At 51.4% G+C, this 12,308-nt stretch overlaps 1 protein-coding gene across 5 annotated transcripts in view; it reads left to right on the top strand.

Moving 5' to 3' along the window:
* Nucleotides 1–12,308, top strand: part of GATB (glutamyl-tRNA amidotransferase subunit B) — a 119,972-nt gene that overhangs the window by 78,958 nt on the left and 28,706 nt on the right. For all 5 annotated transcript variants that reach the window (XM_025268173.3, XM_006072197.4, XR_006545704.2 and 2 more), the window contains 2 exons: nucleotides 3,902–4,035; nucleotides 10,188–10,266. In XM_025268173.3, the coding sequence (XP_025123958.2) occupies nucleotides 3,902–4,035; nucleotides 10,188–10,266 (213 nt within the window). The remainder of the gene's footprint in view (nucleotides 1–3,901; nucleotides 4,036–10,187; nucleotides 10,267–12,308) is intronic.

The following is a 12,308-nucleotide window of genomic DNA, read 5'->3' as shown; positions in this document are numbered from 1 at the left end:
GCCCAGTTAGGTATAAACTTGTGCCTTGGTCACCCACATCGAAGTAGTTAGAACGCAGGGAAATAGGAGGTGCTTCTCACCAAACCTCTGTGAGTGACCACGGGGTTTGTTCTGTAGCTTGGGATGCTGCTGAAGCAGGCAGCGTCCATGAGAGCATGCTCCCTACTTCTCTGGGGAGGGCGTGGAGGCACGCCAGTCGTCTTCCCAGCCGCGGAAGCCCTGACTAGGAAGGGGGTGCCACTGTTGTCCCCCCAGTCTGGGAACCAGCGTGTGTCAGGCCCAGCAGAGAGCGCCGCGGGGTTTAGACGATCTTGGCAACAGCAGCACTCGAACCTGCCGTTTTCTGCTCCTGGTTTCTAGGCTGCTTGCTAAGGGCCTTTGCGGCATTTTTACTATGCTAAGAACCTTTGAACAGCTGGCAACCCTCAAATAGAATAATGAAAATGATAGGGAAACATGTTCTTTGGATGGGCAATTTGCTGTGTGTCATACCCAGCCCTAGTGGGTGCTCAGCTTCAGTCCCCAGGAAGACGGGGTGTGAGTGTCCTCCAGGAGCAGCGTCGGAACCTGGGGGACGAGTACAGAGCCCCAGGCCTGCTGTTTCCTTGTGTCGGTGTTGGGGTGGGATGAGTTAGTGTAGAGAAGGCTCCTGTAATGGTTGCAGTGGGGGCTACTGTGAGCATCAGTGGCAGCCGCGGCAGCCCCCTCGCGTGGCTGGCCATGGAGCAGGCATTCAGGCGGTGAGGCTGGCTTTGGGCACTCCCTGCCACACAACCAGCTGCTCCATGGTACGTGTTCTGTGTCCTGTCTCTTCCCCGCCTCTGCCACCAGCCAGCCGTCTCTCTCGGGTTGCATTCCCCTTCTAAATATAGTCCAGCCTCGTCCTGCCCCGTCATCAGGTGCCCAGGGTGTGTGACTGAGGACAGGAAGGGCAGTTGCAAAATCTGCCTTTATCCTGTTCCAACAGGATAGACTCCTGGCATCTTGTCATCTCTGAAGGTAGACTGAAAAGTTGGCTTTCGGGCACCTTGCAGAGGTGGATGGGGTCCCTTTCCAAAGCAGCAGAGAAGGCGAGGGGACCCCACTGCCTTGCCGCATCCCAGCAGTGACCAGCAGACAGATTCCCTGGCAGTGGAGGGTTCCCGTCTGTGACGGAGAGGCTGGCTTGGCACTGGCTCTGGATAGAATGGAATGCTTTGGGAAATTTGATTAAAATGTGGAAAAGATGCTTCTCAGTCGCAAAGCTGTAGAGAGCGCCTGGCATGACACAAAAGCCAGGACCAGTCGTCTCTGCCACCTGGGCTTTCTCTGAAGGAAGTTCCAGCTGCAGTCAGCCAGCAGGCTTGATGCCCTGTGCAGCTGAGTTTCAGCTCCATCTGATGTGGGGTAGATGATTCGTGCTGGCTTGTTGCCTCTAAGAAGGATGTTAAGGGGCCCCTAATGCACTGGCCTTTCTGCTTTGCTCTTAATATGATTTTCATGTCAAGGAATTACTGGTCTGCTGTTTTCCTGCAAAAACCAGATGGCTTCATGGCTGCATTCACAGGGACTTCTGAGATCCCTGCCAAGCTTATTAGCATCTGCCAATCTCACAGAAAAACAAGGCCTTACCTAGAATGCTGTGTGGCTTTTTTTTTTCCCCCGAAAAGAGAGCTTCTGCTGTAAAGAGTGCAAGTGGGCAGCCCACGTGTGACTTTGCGTGCACCTGTCACTCTGGCGGCAGCAGCTCAGCCTCCCACAGCCCCACCACCCACAGCTCACCCCGCCACGGTCGCAGCCTTCCCCATTGCCTGCAGATCATGAACTGAACCCACGCATCCCCAGTGAAGCCCTGCTCCAGCTCCGAGACGCTGCTTCACAGCACTGACAGGAAAAGACAAACAGAAATCTGACTTGCTGCGTTATCCAGCCAATAAAAAACCACCCAAGGGTAGAGAAATAGATACTCATCACGTCCCAGCAACTCAGCCAGGCCTGTGAGTTCAAGTGCAATATTTCTGGGTGGGTTTAGGAAAAACCTTTCCTTGGCAAAGCAGAGTCCCCCTCCTGACAGCTCTTTTCACCAGCGGGCCAGCCTGTCGGAGTTAGAACAAAGGGAATCCTGCTTGTCTGACTGGGGCCAGATAGTGGTTTCCTCCCTCCCCAGTGGTCTGTGTGCCGTTGTGGAAGTTTGAATACTTTTCCATAAGTTAAGCAGAACTTTCCTCTTCACGCTGTCTGGATTTGCCTTCATCTGTAGTCAAACTTTGGCTGCCAGGGTGGCCTTTGCCCTGGTTTAGCATGAGCAGAATAATAGCATCGGCTTGAAAAGAGATTCAGGAGGTGATTATGGGATCATTCAGTAGGCTTGTCAGCAGAGAATGCGTCTGTTTTGAAGGGCACGTAGTGGGGTGTGTTGTTGTTTTTTAATGGATTTTCTATTTTAGCCACTGTGTGCTTGAGTGTATATTATAGCAGCTACAACAGCAAAACATTGAGAGCACTTCTGCTAGTGTGTCTTGCTTCTTCCCAGTATTGTATTTTTCTAGAATGTTCTTTTGATTAATGAAGGCTCTCTGAAAGGGATGAGGGTGAAAGCCTTACCTGCCATATAAGGTTAAAAAAGGATATTTCAAAAGTGTGGTTTGGTTTGAATTTCAGCAGGTAGGGGAAACTTGCTACTTAAATTGTGTTTCCTCTGCATTTGGAAACTTCAGTCTCCCAGATGTGTGTAGAAGATGATTTTATTTTCCTTATTGAAAAATAAGAGGTAGGCTTAGCCGGATTTCCCAGTTCTGCCAGACCCATCGGGGTGGATAGTTAGCCGCAGTGAACGACTTGATGAGTGACTTGGGGGCTCATCTTAGGCATCACTGTAGCAATTCCATGGCGCTTCCCCTGGTGGTCTAGCAGCTGAGACTCCGAGCTCCCAGTGCAGGGGGCCTGGGTTCACTCACTGGTTGGGGAGCTGGACCCCACATGCTGCAGCAGAGAGCCCTCGTGCCACAGCTAAGACCTAATGCAGCCAAGTAAATAAACTGTAGCAATTCCAATATTTAAAGGTGAACGTGGCATGATAAAGGATGAACATTCGTGTGTGGTTTTTTGTTTTTTTTTTTAATACAAGGCAGTGGGAGACTTGATTCATCCACTGATGCTGACCAGGCAGCTGCCGTGATCTGGCACTGACATAGCTCTGGTCACAGAGAGAGAGGGCGGCGTGGCCCTTGGCTCGCAGAACTGGTAGTCCCGAGTGGGAGGGGCCTCTGCCAACACGTGTCCATGATGAGCCAAGCCGCGGTCATTTTCCTGGAGCACAGCGAGAGCTGGGGTCAGCCGGGCGTGGCCCGGCCAGTCTCATGGCCTAAGTGGGTCACATGCCCATGTCCTTTCTCAGTTTGAGAACATGTTGAAAATCACTTCCGTCGCTTCTGGAGAGGATACGCAGAGGAGTGCAGTTATGATCCACTTTTGACTTTTCAGAAGTAGAATATCCTTTCTGTTCCTTTTTGGTCTGCTTCTTTTCTTACCTTCTTATTCCAGCAGTTGCTAGGACTTTCGAGAGGAGATGGGCCTGGAAAGAGGACAGTAAACTCAGGCCGGACATACTGCTCCAGGATGAAGGCTGTGGTGCACGCGGCCGACACGGCGAGGGCAGCAGGTTTGGGGTGGTGGATTCCGCTGCCGTGGACCGCAGAGCCCGGGCATCCTTTGCCGGTGCTGCGTGAAGGCAGGGTGGCAGCCGTAGGAGTAGCGCCCTTGCTGTCTGCTTAAAGCGCTTTGTCAGAATTCTCTGCTGACACCTCTGTGTTTGGGAAGTACCAGGAGACGTCTCAGAGGCGGCAGAGGGTGGCAGTTTCAGAATGCTGATCTTCCATTTGGGGGAGGTTTTATATCATTTTATTTTTTTCTTCCTTGACAGAATGAAGTTGGCCTACTGGAGTTCTTCCAAAATGTGATCAAAGAAACTAGGGCAGAGCCCAAAAAAGTGACTAGTTGGGTCCTCAACACTTTTCTGGGCTTTTTAAAGCAACAGAACCTTGCCGTCAGTGAGAGGTGAGTGGGGTCTGGGGAGGGCATTTTCTTTTGTTATGATCTCTGTGTCCAGAAGCAGCTGAAATAGTTCAGGGCTTTGAGAGCCCTGAGCTCTCAAAGGCTCTCAGGGCATGAGAGCCAGCAGCTTTGGGGACCACGGGGAGCATAGCCAAGAGGAACACAGGGCGGAAAATGGCAGGAAATGCCAGTTGACCGTGTCCCCTGCCCCTGCCCACCCCCACCCCGTGCCCCGATCTGCTGACGAGACACCGACCTTCCCTGTGAATGTCAGGGTAGTCCGCCTTCACCTGCACATCTGAAAGCTTGTTGGTGTGTTTGGGTCTCTGACCACCCACCCTGGCCTGTGTGCTGTGCTAGGCTGGGGGCCTGAGATGAAAACAATGAAGAGTTGGTCTCGACTGTAAGAAAGCAGTCGGCTCAGTGTGATCCTGCTGCACCACAGCTGTGCCCGGCCACCCGTGAATGCACAAAAAGGGACCAAGCCCAGGGCATCACCCTCAGGAGGTGGAACGAGGCTCCCTCAGAGGCCAGGCCCTGGGGAAGCAGTGGGAGTGGCCAAGAGGAAGGGGCAGGACACCCCCTGAGAAGGGGGAGGGACAGCTGAGCTGGCCCGAGTAGGGGGTGACTGGGGCCAGACTCCACGCCCAGAGGTCAGGGTGCCCGGGCGTGGGGGCCAGCGTGCGTAGACGGCTCAAGGGGGTCCCCGGTGCAGCACCTTGGGGAAGGCCATGCACAGTCTGGGATAAGTGGATCGTGGGTGTGGAGCGTGTAGATGGAACTGGAAGCCGCTGGAGCAGAGGAGAGCTGTCAGGGAGGACATGGCCTGACCATGGCCGCGGAAGTAGCCTGAGACGGCCTGGACTTTACCCGTGGAGCATGGGCAGGCAAGAAGGGGAGAACCGGGAGCGCGGGTGTCAGAGGAGGAAAGGAAAGGGTCGACAGGGAGAGAAGGAGCAGTGCGGGGGCTCATCGGGGACACACAGGTGGGTGGCAGGGACCCAGCAGGACCCCGGGGAAGCAGAGCCCATCTGGGTGGGTGTCATTGCCGCGGGAGCACCCACAGCCGTGGGTTGCGGGAGCGGAGCAGGGGAGACAGGCGTGTGTTGATACATGAGTCGGAACAGTTGTGTGTTCAGAGAAGTTGCCCCATGCGCATTCAGCCTCTGGCTTGCAGTGTGTGTGCGCAGCACCAGCGAGGCCACGCAGCCCCGTACCAGCCGTGACCTCGGCGAGTCACCCTTGGTGTCTAGCTATAAACGCGGCACCCGCCTCCCAGGGTTCTGGAGAGGAGGAGGCGCAGTGCCTGCGAGCCCTCAGCGTTGGCGTCCTTCGCTTTTCATGCTGCCGTGTCAAATACCAACCCCCTCAAGTACCAAACCGGGCATGAGAGCCAGCAGCTTTGGGGACCACGGGGAGCATAGCCAAGAGGAACACAGGGCGGAAAATGGCAGGAAATGCCAGTTGACCGTGTGTTTGGGGCTCAGCCAGTGCACGGAGAGGGTGCAAGGTCACGGGAGCTGAGCCGTGAAGTGCCAGCTGTGGAGAGAGGAGCAGGGCCCAGCCCTAGGGGAGCTCTGTGTCCTGGGGAGGATGGCCCTGCACAGCAGCGCTGTAGTCCAAGGCGGACAGGGTGCTTCCTGCTTAGAAGCACAAGCAACGTGGTGGGAGCAGAGAGGGTGAGACCACGTTGGCCCAAGAGGCTCCAGGAAGGTGTGCTTTGAGGCGTTGGAGGAGATCTAACTCTTAGCCTTAAATAAGGCATTCTGTGTTGTTGGCTGACTACTAGAGTCCCTGAATCTCAGTCTTGGCAGAGCCCTTAGCTACTTTCTGGTTCGGCTCCTTCACGTTTAGTGGAGAAGGAAACCCAGGCCCCAAGAAGTAATGTGCACCGATGCTCAGACCGGAAGCCCATCCCCTGACTTTCAGATCAGTTTCTTGATATGTTGATGTGGGAAAGGAGGGGTTTGCTAACAACCATTGCAGGACCTGAGGTTGATAAAAACCTGTTAAGGGAACCTAGAGCCCCTGGTATTTATCCAAACAGTTTGGAAGCATTACAGACTTAAGAACCCCAAGGGATCCTAACTCTAAATAAAAGTATATTTGGTTGTTCCAAAGTCAAGTAAGGATGAAGTGAAGCAAGTTCTGTCTTGCAGTTTAGGTAGAACAGGAGCTTGGAGCAGACGTTAACCAGTGAGCAACCTCAGCAGCTGGGCTAGCGTTTCCAAAGCCTGGAAGGGCAGTAGCTGCAAAGCTGGCAAGGGTCTCATGATGATGCCAGGCAAGGGACACCAGAGATCATGCTGGCTGGAACTCATTTTGCAAATGAGCCTTCATTTTTAAAGACCTCCCAGAAGACTGGTGTTTAAAGGGTCCGACCAGAAAAGTATTAGTCACTTAGTCATGTCTGACTCTTTGTGAGCCCATGGACTGTAACCCACCAGGCTTCTCTGTCTATGGGATTTTTCAGGCAAGAATATGGAGTGGATAGCCATTCCCTTCTCCAGGGGATCTTCCCAACCCAGGGATGGAAACCAGGTCTCCCGCATTACAGGCAGATTGTTTACCATCTGAGTCACCAGGGAAACCCGAAAAGAAAGTGAAAGTTGCTCCGTCATGTCTGACACTTTGCGACCCCATGGACTGTAGCCTACCAGGCTCCTTTGTCCGTGGAATTCTCCAGGCAGGAAGACTGGAGTGGGTTGCCATGCCCTTCTCCAAGATATCTTCCCAACCCAAGAATAGAACCATGGCCTCCTGCATTGCAGACAGATTTCTTACTGTCTGAGCCACCAGAGAAGTGCTTGTTGAACTTGGCCCTTACGTTATTTTGAGTATATAGCTCTTTTGGATGATAACTCCATTAATACCAGGTTTGATTTAGTTACGAAGGTGGACATTACTGGTCCTCTGATGCAGCATTCCCTGGTAGGATCAGGCCAGTGTAACTCTCCAGTTGTTCACTCCAGCTGAGGCCCTGAACCTGCAGGTCAGCTGCAGGCAGCAGCCCCCGAGACCCTGGGAAACCAGCGAAGGCTTTAGAGCCGAGGAGGGACTGACGCCGGCAGGAGGGTTAGTCCCACAGTGTGATGTGCGGGGCCACGTCCAAGAAAGGGATGCAGGAGGCGGGAGCCTGTCTGTGTACAGCCTGCGAGCTGAGGATGCTTGCCATCTCTCACAGAAACCAAACCGGAAGCGTGTGACAGAGACCTGGTGTGTCCCACAGAGCCTTAAGTATTTGGTCCCTGGCTCCTTCTGGAAGAAGTTTCCTGAGCCCTGGCTTAGATGTGTCATGTGGGGAGACAGGACCCCTGAGAGGTAGCTGACCATGTTGGCAGGAGACCATTGCCCTGAAAGCAGTGGCCACCCTGGAGACAGACATGCTCTCCTCCTTTGCCAGACTCAGGTGAAGGCAGAGGATGCAGAAACGAGCCCTGGCCACTCCTCACTAGGGAATGTGGAGGCCCCAGGAGAAGGGGCTTTCCCAGGGTGTGAAGGTGGTCCAGAGGCAGGGTGCAGCAGTGCGGAGAAGCTGTTGTGTTTGGTAACAGGTGAGGGGAGGTGAATTTTTAAGAAGGATAGAGTCTGCATCCAGATGACATGTGCTCGGGAGGCAGACAGTAACCACTGATGCTCTGTATTGGTAAGAAATAAGGTAAGAAGCCAGGCAGAGCGAGTGACGGCAAGATGACTTGGAGGCGTTTAAGATAGGGAAGATCTGAGCATCGTGAAGGCGTGGGAGCAAAGCCACAGGAGACGGGAGCCTGGCATCCGAGGAGGATTTGTCGGAGTGCCAAGTGACAGGATCAGGAGCATGGGCTTGAGGGGCTGTTAGGTGGAAGAGGAGGCGGAGGGCACCCTAGAAGATTCTGGGCCTTCCATCAGCTGGGGGCCTGATGATGTGGGAGGTTGGGGTGCGTGCTGAGAAGGAGTATAGAAAGGAGACTCTAGAACAGACACTCAGCTGGGGGCACACCAGGCAGGGTGCTGGGAATCAGCGAGATGAGCAGGACTGCTGAGCAGCACCTGGGGGTCCAGGCCTCCCTGTCTTCCTCCACGAGCCTCTGTGTCTCACAGGCTTGGGCCTGAAATGAGCCTGTGGATTGCGATGGGCAGTGCATTTCACAGGAGCCACGGTGGCTATGGCTGTGTTGGAGTGTCTGCTTCCAGGATCCAGGCTGCAGATGGAGTGGAGTTGTGATCCCGGAAGAGATCTAAGGGACCAGGTGAAGTTGGAAGGCTCAAGGTGGCTCTCCCCTCCACCTCGTAGGTGGGCTGGGCTGGGGGTGGGAGACTAGCACACACGGCCTCTGTCTTTCACGTTAGAGTTTCCTTCAGCGGAGACACACTCGTGGCCCAGAAACCAGCACGCTCTGACAGCAGCCACTCAGTAGCGTGTGCTTCTGCCATTATGTTCCAAGTCCGACGGCTTGTTTATGTGACTGAGGAGGGGGCCTTTGAGGATTAGGGTAACAGGTCCCAATCTTTGCCATCGTCTTTCTGGAGGTCAGCCCTGGCACAGCTGGAATGAATTGACACAGTGTCCCAGCCCTCCTTGTCAGGGAAGGAGCCCAAGACACAGACACTGTTGACCTACTGTGGGTATAAAAGGGTGACTGAGAAATCCCAAGTCGGTGGAGATATTTTATAGTATATTAAGGTCATTGGATGAAAGGCGAAGTATTTTAAGTTATGCTTGTTCTATTTCTGTCCTCCACCATCCGCACATCCTTTATCACCAGCTCACATGGGAATGGGCACCCTTTCTGTTGAAGGCTCGAGAAATCTAGTTCAGCCTCAGTGCTTATTATACACAATAATTGGCCTTTATGTCGACTAGGGTGGTGGAACATCCAAGAAACCCGAATTTTTAAAGCAACCTGATTCTTTCTTACTTGTCAGTAAGGGTGGGAGGTTAGAGAAGAGGTAACTGTTGCTCTCCCAGCCCTCTCCCTCTCGTCCCGCTGAGATCTGCTTAGGGGGTTACAGCTGCTCCCGGTACCAGACTCCCTCCAAGCCACACATCCGCTAGGAGTTTTCTCTTCTCCTTTCTTTGGAATAAGCGGACACTGGCAGAACAGTGGGGGTCTCCGTGTCTAGTGTGAACGATGCTGTGGGGTCTCATGGTACCTGAGCTGGACCTGGTGAACTTGTGCTCGGTTGGCCTGGAGTCCCAGGAAATAGCCAAGAGCATAACAAAGAAATTAACATTGAGTGATGGGAGCTGAGACTTAAACAGGTGTTATCAAGTCTCTCTAAGCGCTCCAGAAGCTTTTGTTTATGCACTCACAGTAATGTGCTATTTATAAGGCATTTCAGTCTATTTAAAACTGGTGCCCTTGTGACCTCAGACAGACAGCGTTTCATTAGCCTAGGTGCTGTGTGTGTTTAAACGTAGCAAGACCATGTATTTTAAAATAGTCTGTAATTCAATATTTCTACTAACCGAGGCGCTCACCTCCCCCCACCTCTAAATGTGCCTTGATGACACATCACATGTCCAGTTGGCCTTTTACATCACGGGCTCCTTGGAAATAAGTCACTTCCTGGAAGTGTAGATATAATGACTTCGGACCCTGGTGTGTCCAGAAAGCTCTAGAAAGCCTGCAGGAGCAGAGTGTGTGGGTGCCCATGCGGACACCGGATGGTGTCTCTGGCAGCCACTGCACCCCGAAAGGAAAACTCTTACAGTAAAAAAAGAATTTATATTTGCACAAAAACACTCCAAAAACCAGTTTTGTTAGCTGTTTTGTTTGAAGTAATTTTTAGGCTGATCTTTCAGTCGAAAATATTTAATTACTGTTTTTTTTTTTACTTTTTTCTCTTCTCACCATGGTTCGTGAATTTTGCAGCCACCTCCTTTTCTTGACTAATTAAACTGAGCAGTTGTCTGTTGCTACAACTTCTGCCAAACAGCGGTTACTGTTGGGTAGTAAAATAAAGAAAAACAACACTAGTCACAAAAATGTGTTCTAGCCTGAAATACAAAAGAATAAATAACGCGGGGCCCAGCCAGCCTGTTACTGTCGTTCCTGGCTGGGGAGGCGCGGGTTCAAGCCTGCAAAGGCACGTGCTTTGATCTTGAATAACCGTGAACGCGTATGCTGACAAAGGGAAGTGACACGTTTTCTTCTCTCCTTTTGGGGTGCCAGTCCTGTCACACCCTCTGCCCTGGCTGAGCTGCTGGACCTGCTGGACAGGAAGGCCATCTCTTCGTCCGCAGCCAAGCAGGTAGGTCCACACCTCTTGAGTCCTGAGTCCAGCCACCCTGCCGGCCCAATACAGGTGTTATGGGAAGCTCTGCACTAAGTGAATTTCATCGTGGGAGTCTTGTAATAAACGCTTCCAAGTGCTGTTGGAGGAGGGGGTTGTTTTTGTTTCTTCGTTTGTTGCTTTGTTTTTAGAGGTAATGTCCTCAGCACTCTTTTTGTTGATTTTTGTGTGTTATTTTGGCTGTGCTGGGTCTCCAGCTGCAGCGAGCAGGGCGTCTCTTTGTGGCAGAGCCCCGGCTCTGGGTGCCGTTTCAGTAGTTGTGGCCCACAGGCTTAGGTGCCCCACGGCATGTGGGATCTTTCCACACCAGGGAGTGAACCTGTGTCCCCTGCATTAGCAGGCGGGCTCTCTTTCGTTCAATCTATTTCTTTTTAATTGAGGGATAATTGCTTTACAATATTGTGTTGGTTTCTGCCATACATCAGCATGGATCAGCCATAGGTATACATATGTCCCCTCCCTCTTGAACCCCCGCCCCCATCCCACCCCTCTAGGTTGTCTAGAGCGCCTCTAGAGCACCGGTTTGGTTTCCTTGCATCGTAGAGCACATTCCCACTGGCTGTTTGTTCTCCACATGGTGACGTATGGCTTTCAGTGCTATTCCGTCAGATCATCCCACCCTCTGCTGCCCTCACTGTGTCCACAAGTCTGTTCTGTATGTCTGTGTCTCCTTTGCTGCCTCCAGATAGGTTCATCGTACCATCTTTCTAGATTTCATATATATGCCTTAATATACAATATTTGTTTTTCCTCTTTCTGACTTCACTGTATGTAATGGGCTCTACAGTTATCTACCTTATTAGAACTAACTCACATTCGTTCCTTTTTGTAGCTGAGTCACATTCCGTTGTGTATATGTACACACCTTCTTTAATCAATTCATCCGTCAATGCACATCGAGCATCTGCGATGCTTCCATGTCCTGTCTGTCGTAAACTGTGCTGCAGTGAACATTGGGGTACCTGTGTTTTTTAGAATTGTGGTTTTCTCAGAGTATATACTAGTAGTACAGTGGAAAAGGCAAAAAGATAGGACACTGAAAGAGGAACTCCCCAGGTCAGTAGGTGCCCAATATGCTACTGGAGATCAGTGGAGAAATAACTCCAGAAAGAACAAAGGGATGGAGCCAAAGCAAAAACTACACCCAGTTGTGGATGTGACTGGTGATGGAAGCAAGGTCCGATGCCGTAAAGGGCAATATTGCATAGGAACCTGGAATGTCAGGTCCATGAATCAAGGCAAATTGGAAGTGGTCAAACAGGAGATGGCAAGAGTGAATGTCGACATTCTAGGAATCGGCAAACTAAAATGGACTGAAATGGGTGAATTTAACTCAGATGACCATTATATCTACTACTGTAGGCAGGAATTCCTTAGAAGAAATGGAGTAGCCATCATAGTCAACAAAAAAGTCCGAAATGCGGTACTTGGATGCAATCTCAAAAACTACAGAATGATCTCTGTTCGTTTCCAAGGCAATCCATTCAATATGACGGTAATCCAAGTCTATGCCCCAACCAGTAACGCTGAAGAAGCTGAAGTTGAATGCTTCTACGAAGACCTACAAGACCTTTTAGAACGAACACCCCAAAAAATTGTCCTTTTCATTATAGGGGACTGGAATGCAAAAGTAGGAAGTCAAGAAACACCTGGAATAACAGGCAAATTTGGCCTTGGAGTACAGAATGAAGCTGGGCAAAGGCTAATAATAGAGTTTTGCCAGGAGAATGCACTGGTCATAGCAAACACCCTCTTCCAACAACACAAGAAAAGGTTCTACACATGGACATCACCAGATGGTCAACACCGAAATCAGATTGGTTATATTCTTTGCAGCCAAAGATGGAGAAGCTCTATACAGTCAGCAAAAACAAGACCAGGAGCTGACTGTGGCTCAGATCATGAACTCCTTATTGCCAAATTCAGACTGAAATTGAAGAAAGTAGAGAAAACCACTAGACCATTAAGGTATGACCTAAATCAAATCCCTTATGATTATA

The sequence above is a fragment of the Bubalus bubalis genome, chromosome 17 (assembly GCF_019923935.1).
Source record: "Bubalus bubalis isolate 160015118507 breed Murrah chromosome 17, NDDB_SH_1, whole genome shotgun sequence".
NCBI classification, from domain to species: Eukaryota; Metazoa; Chordata; class Mammalia; order Artiodactyla; family Bovidae; genus Bubalus; species Bubalus bubalis.
This window is presented reverse-complemented; position numbering and strand designations above follow the sequence as displayed.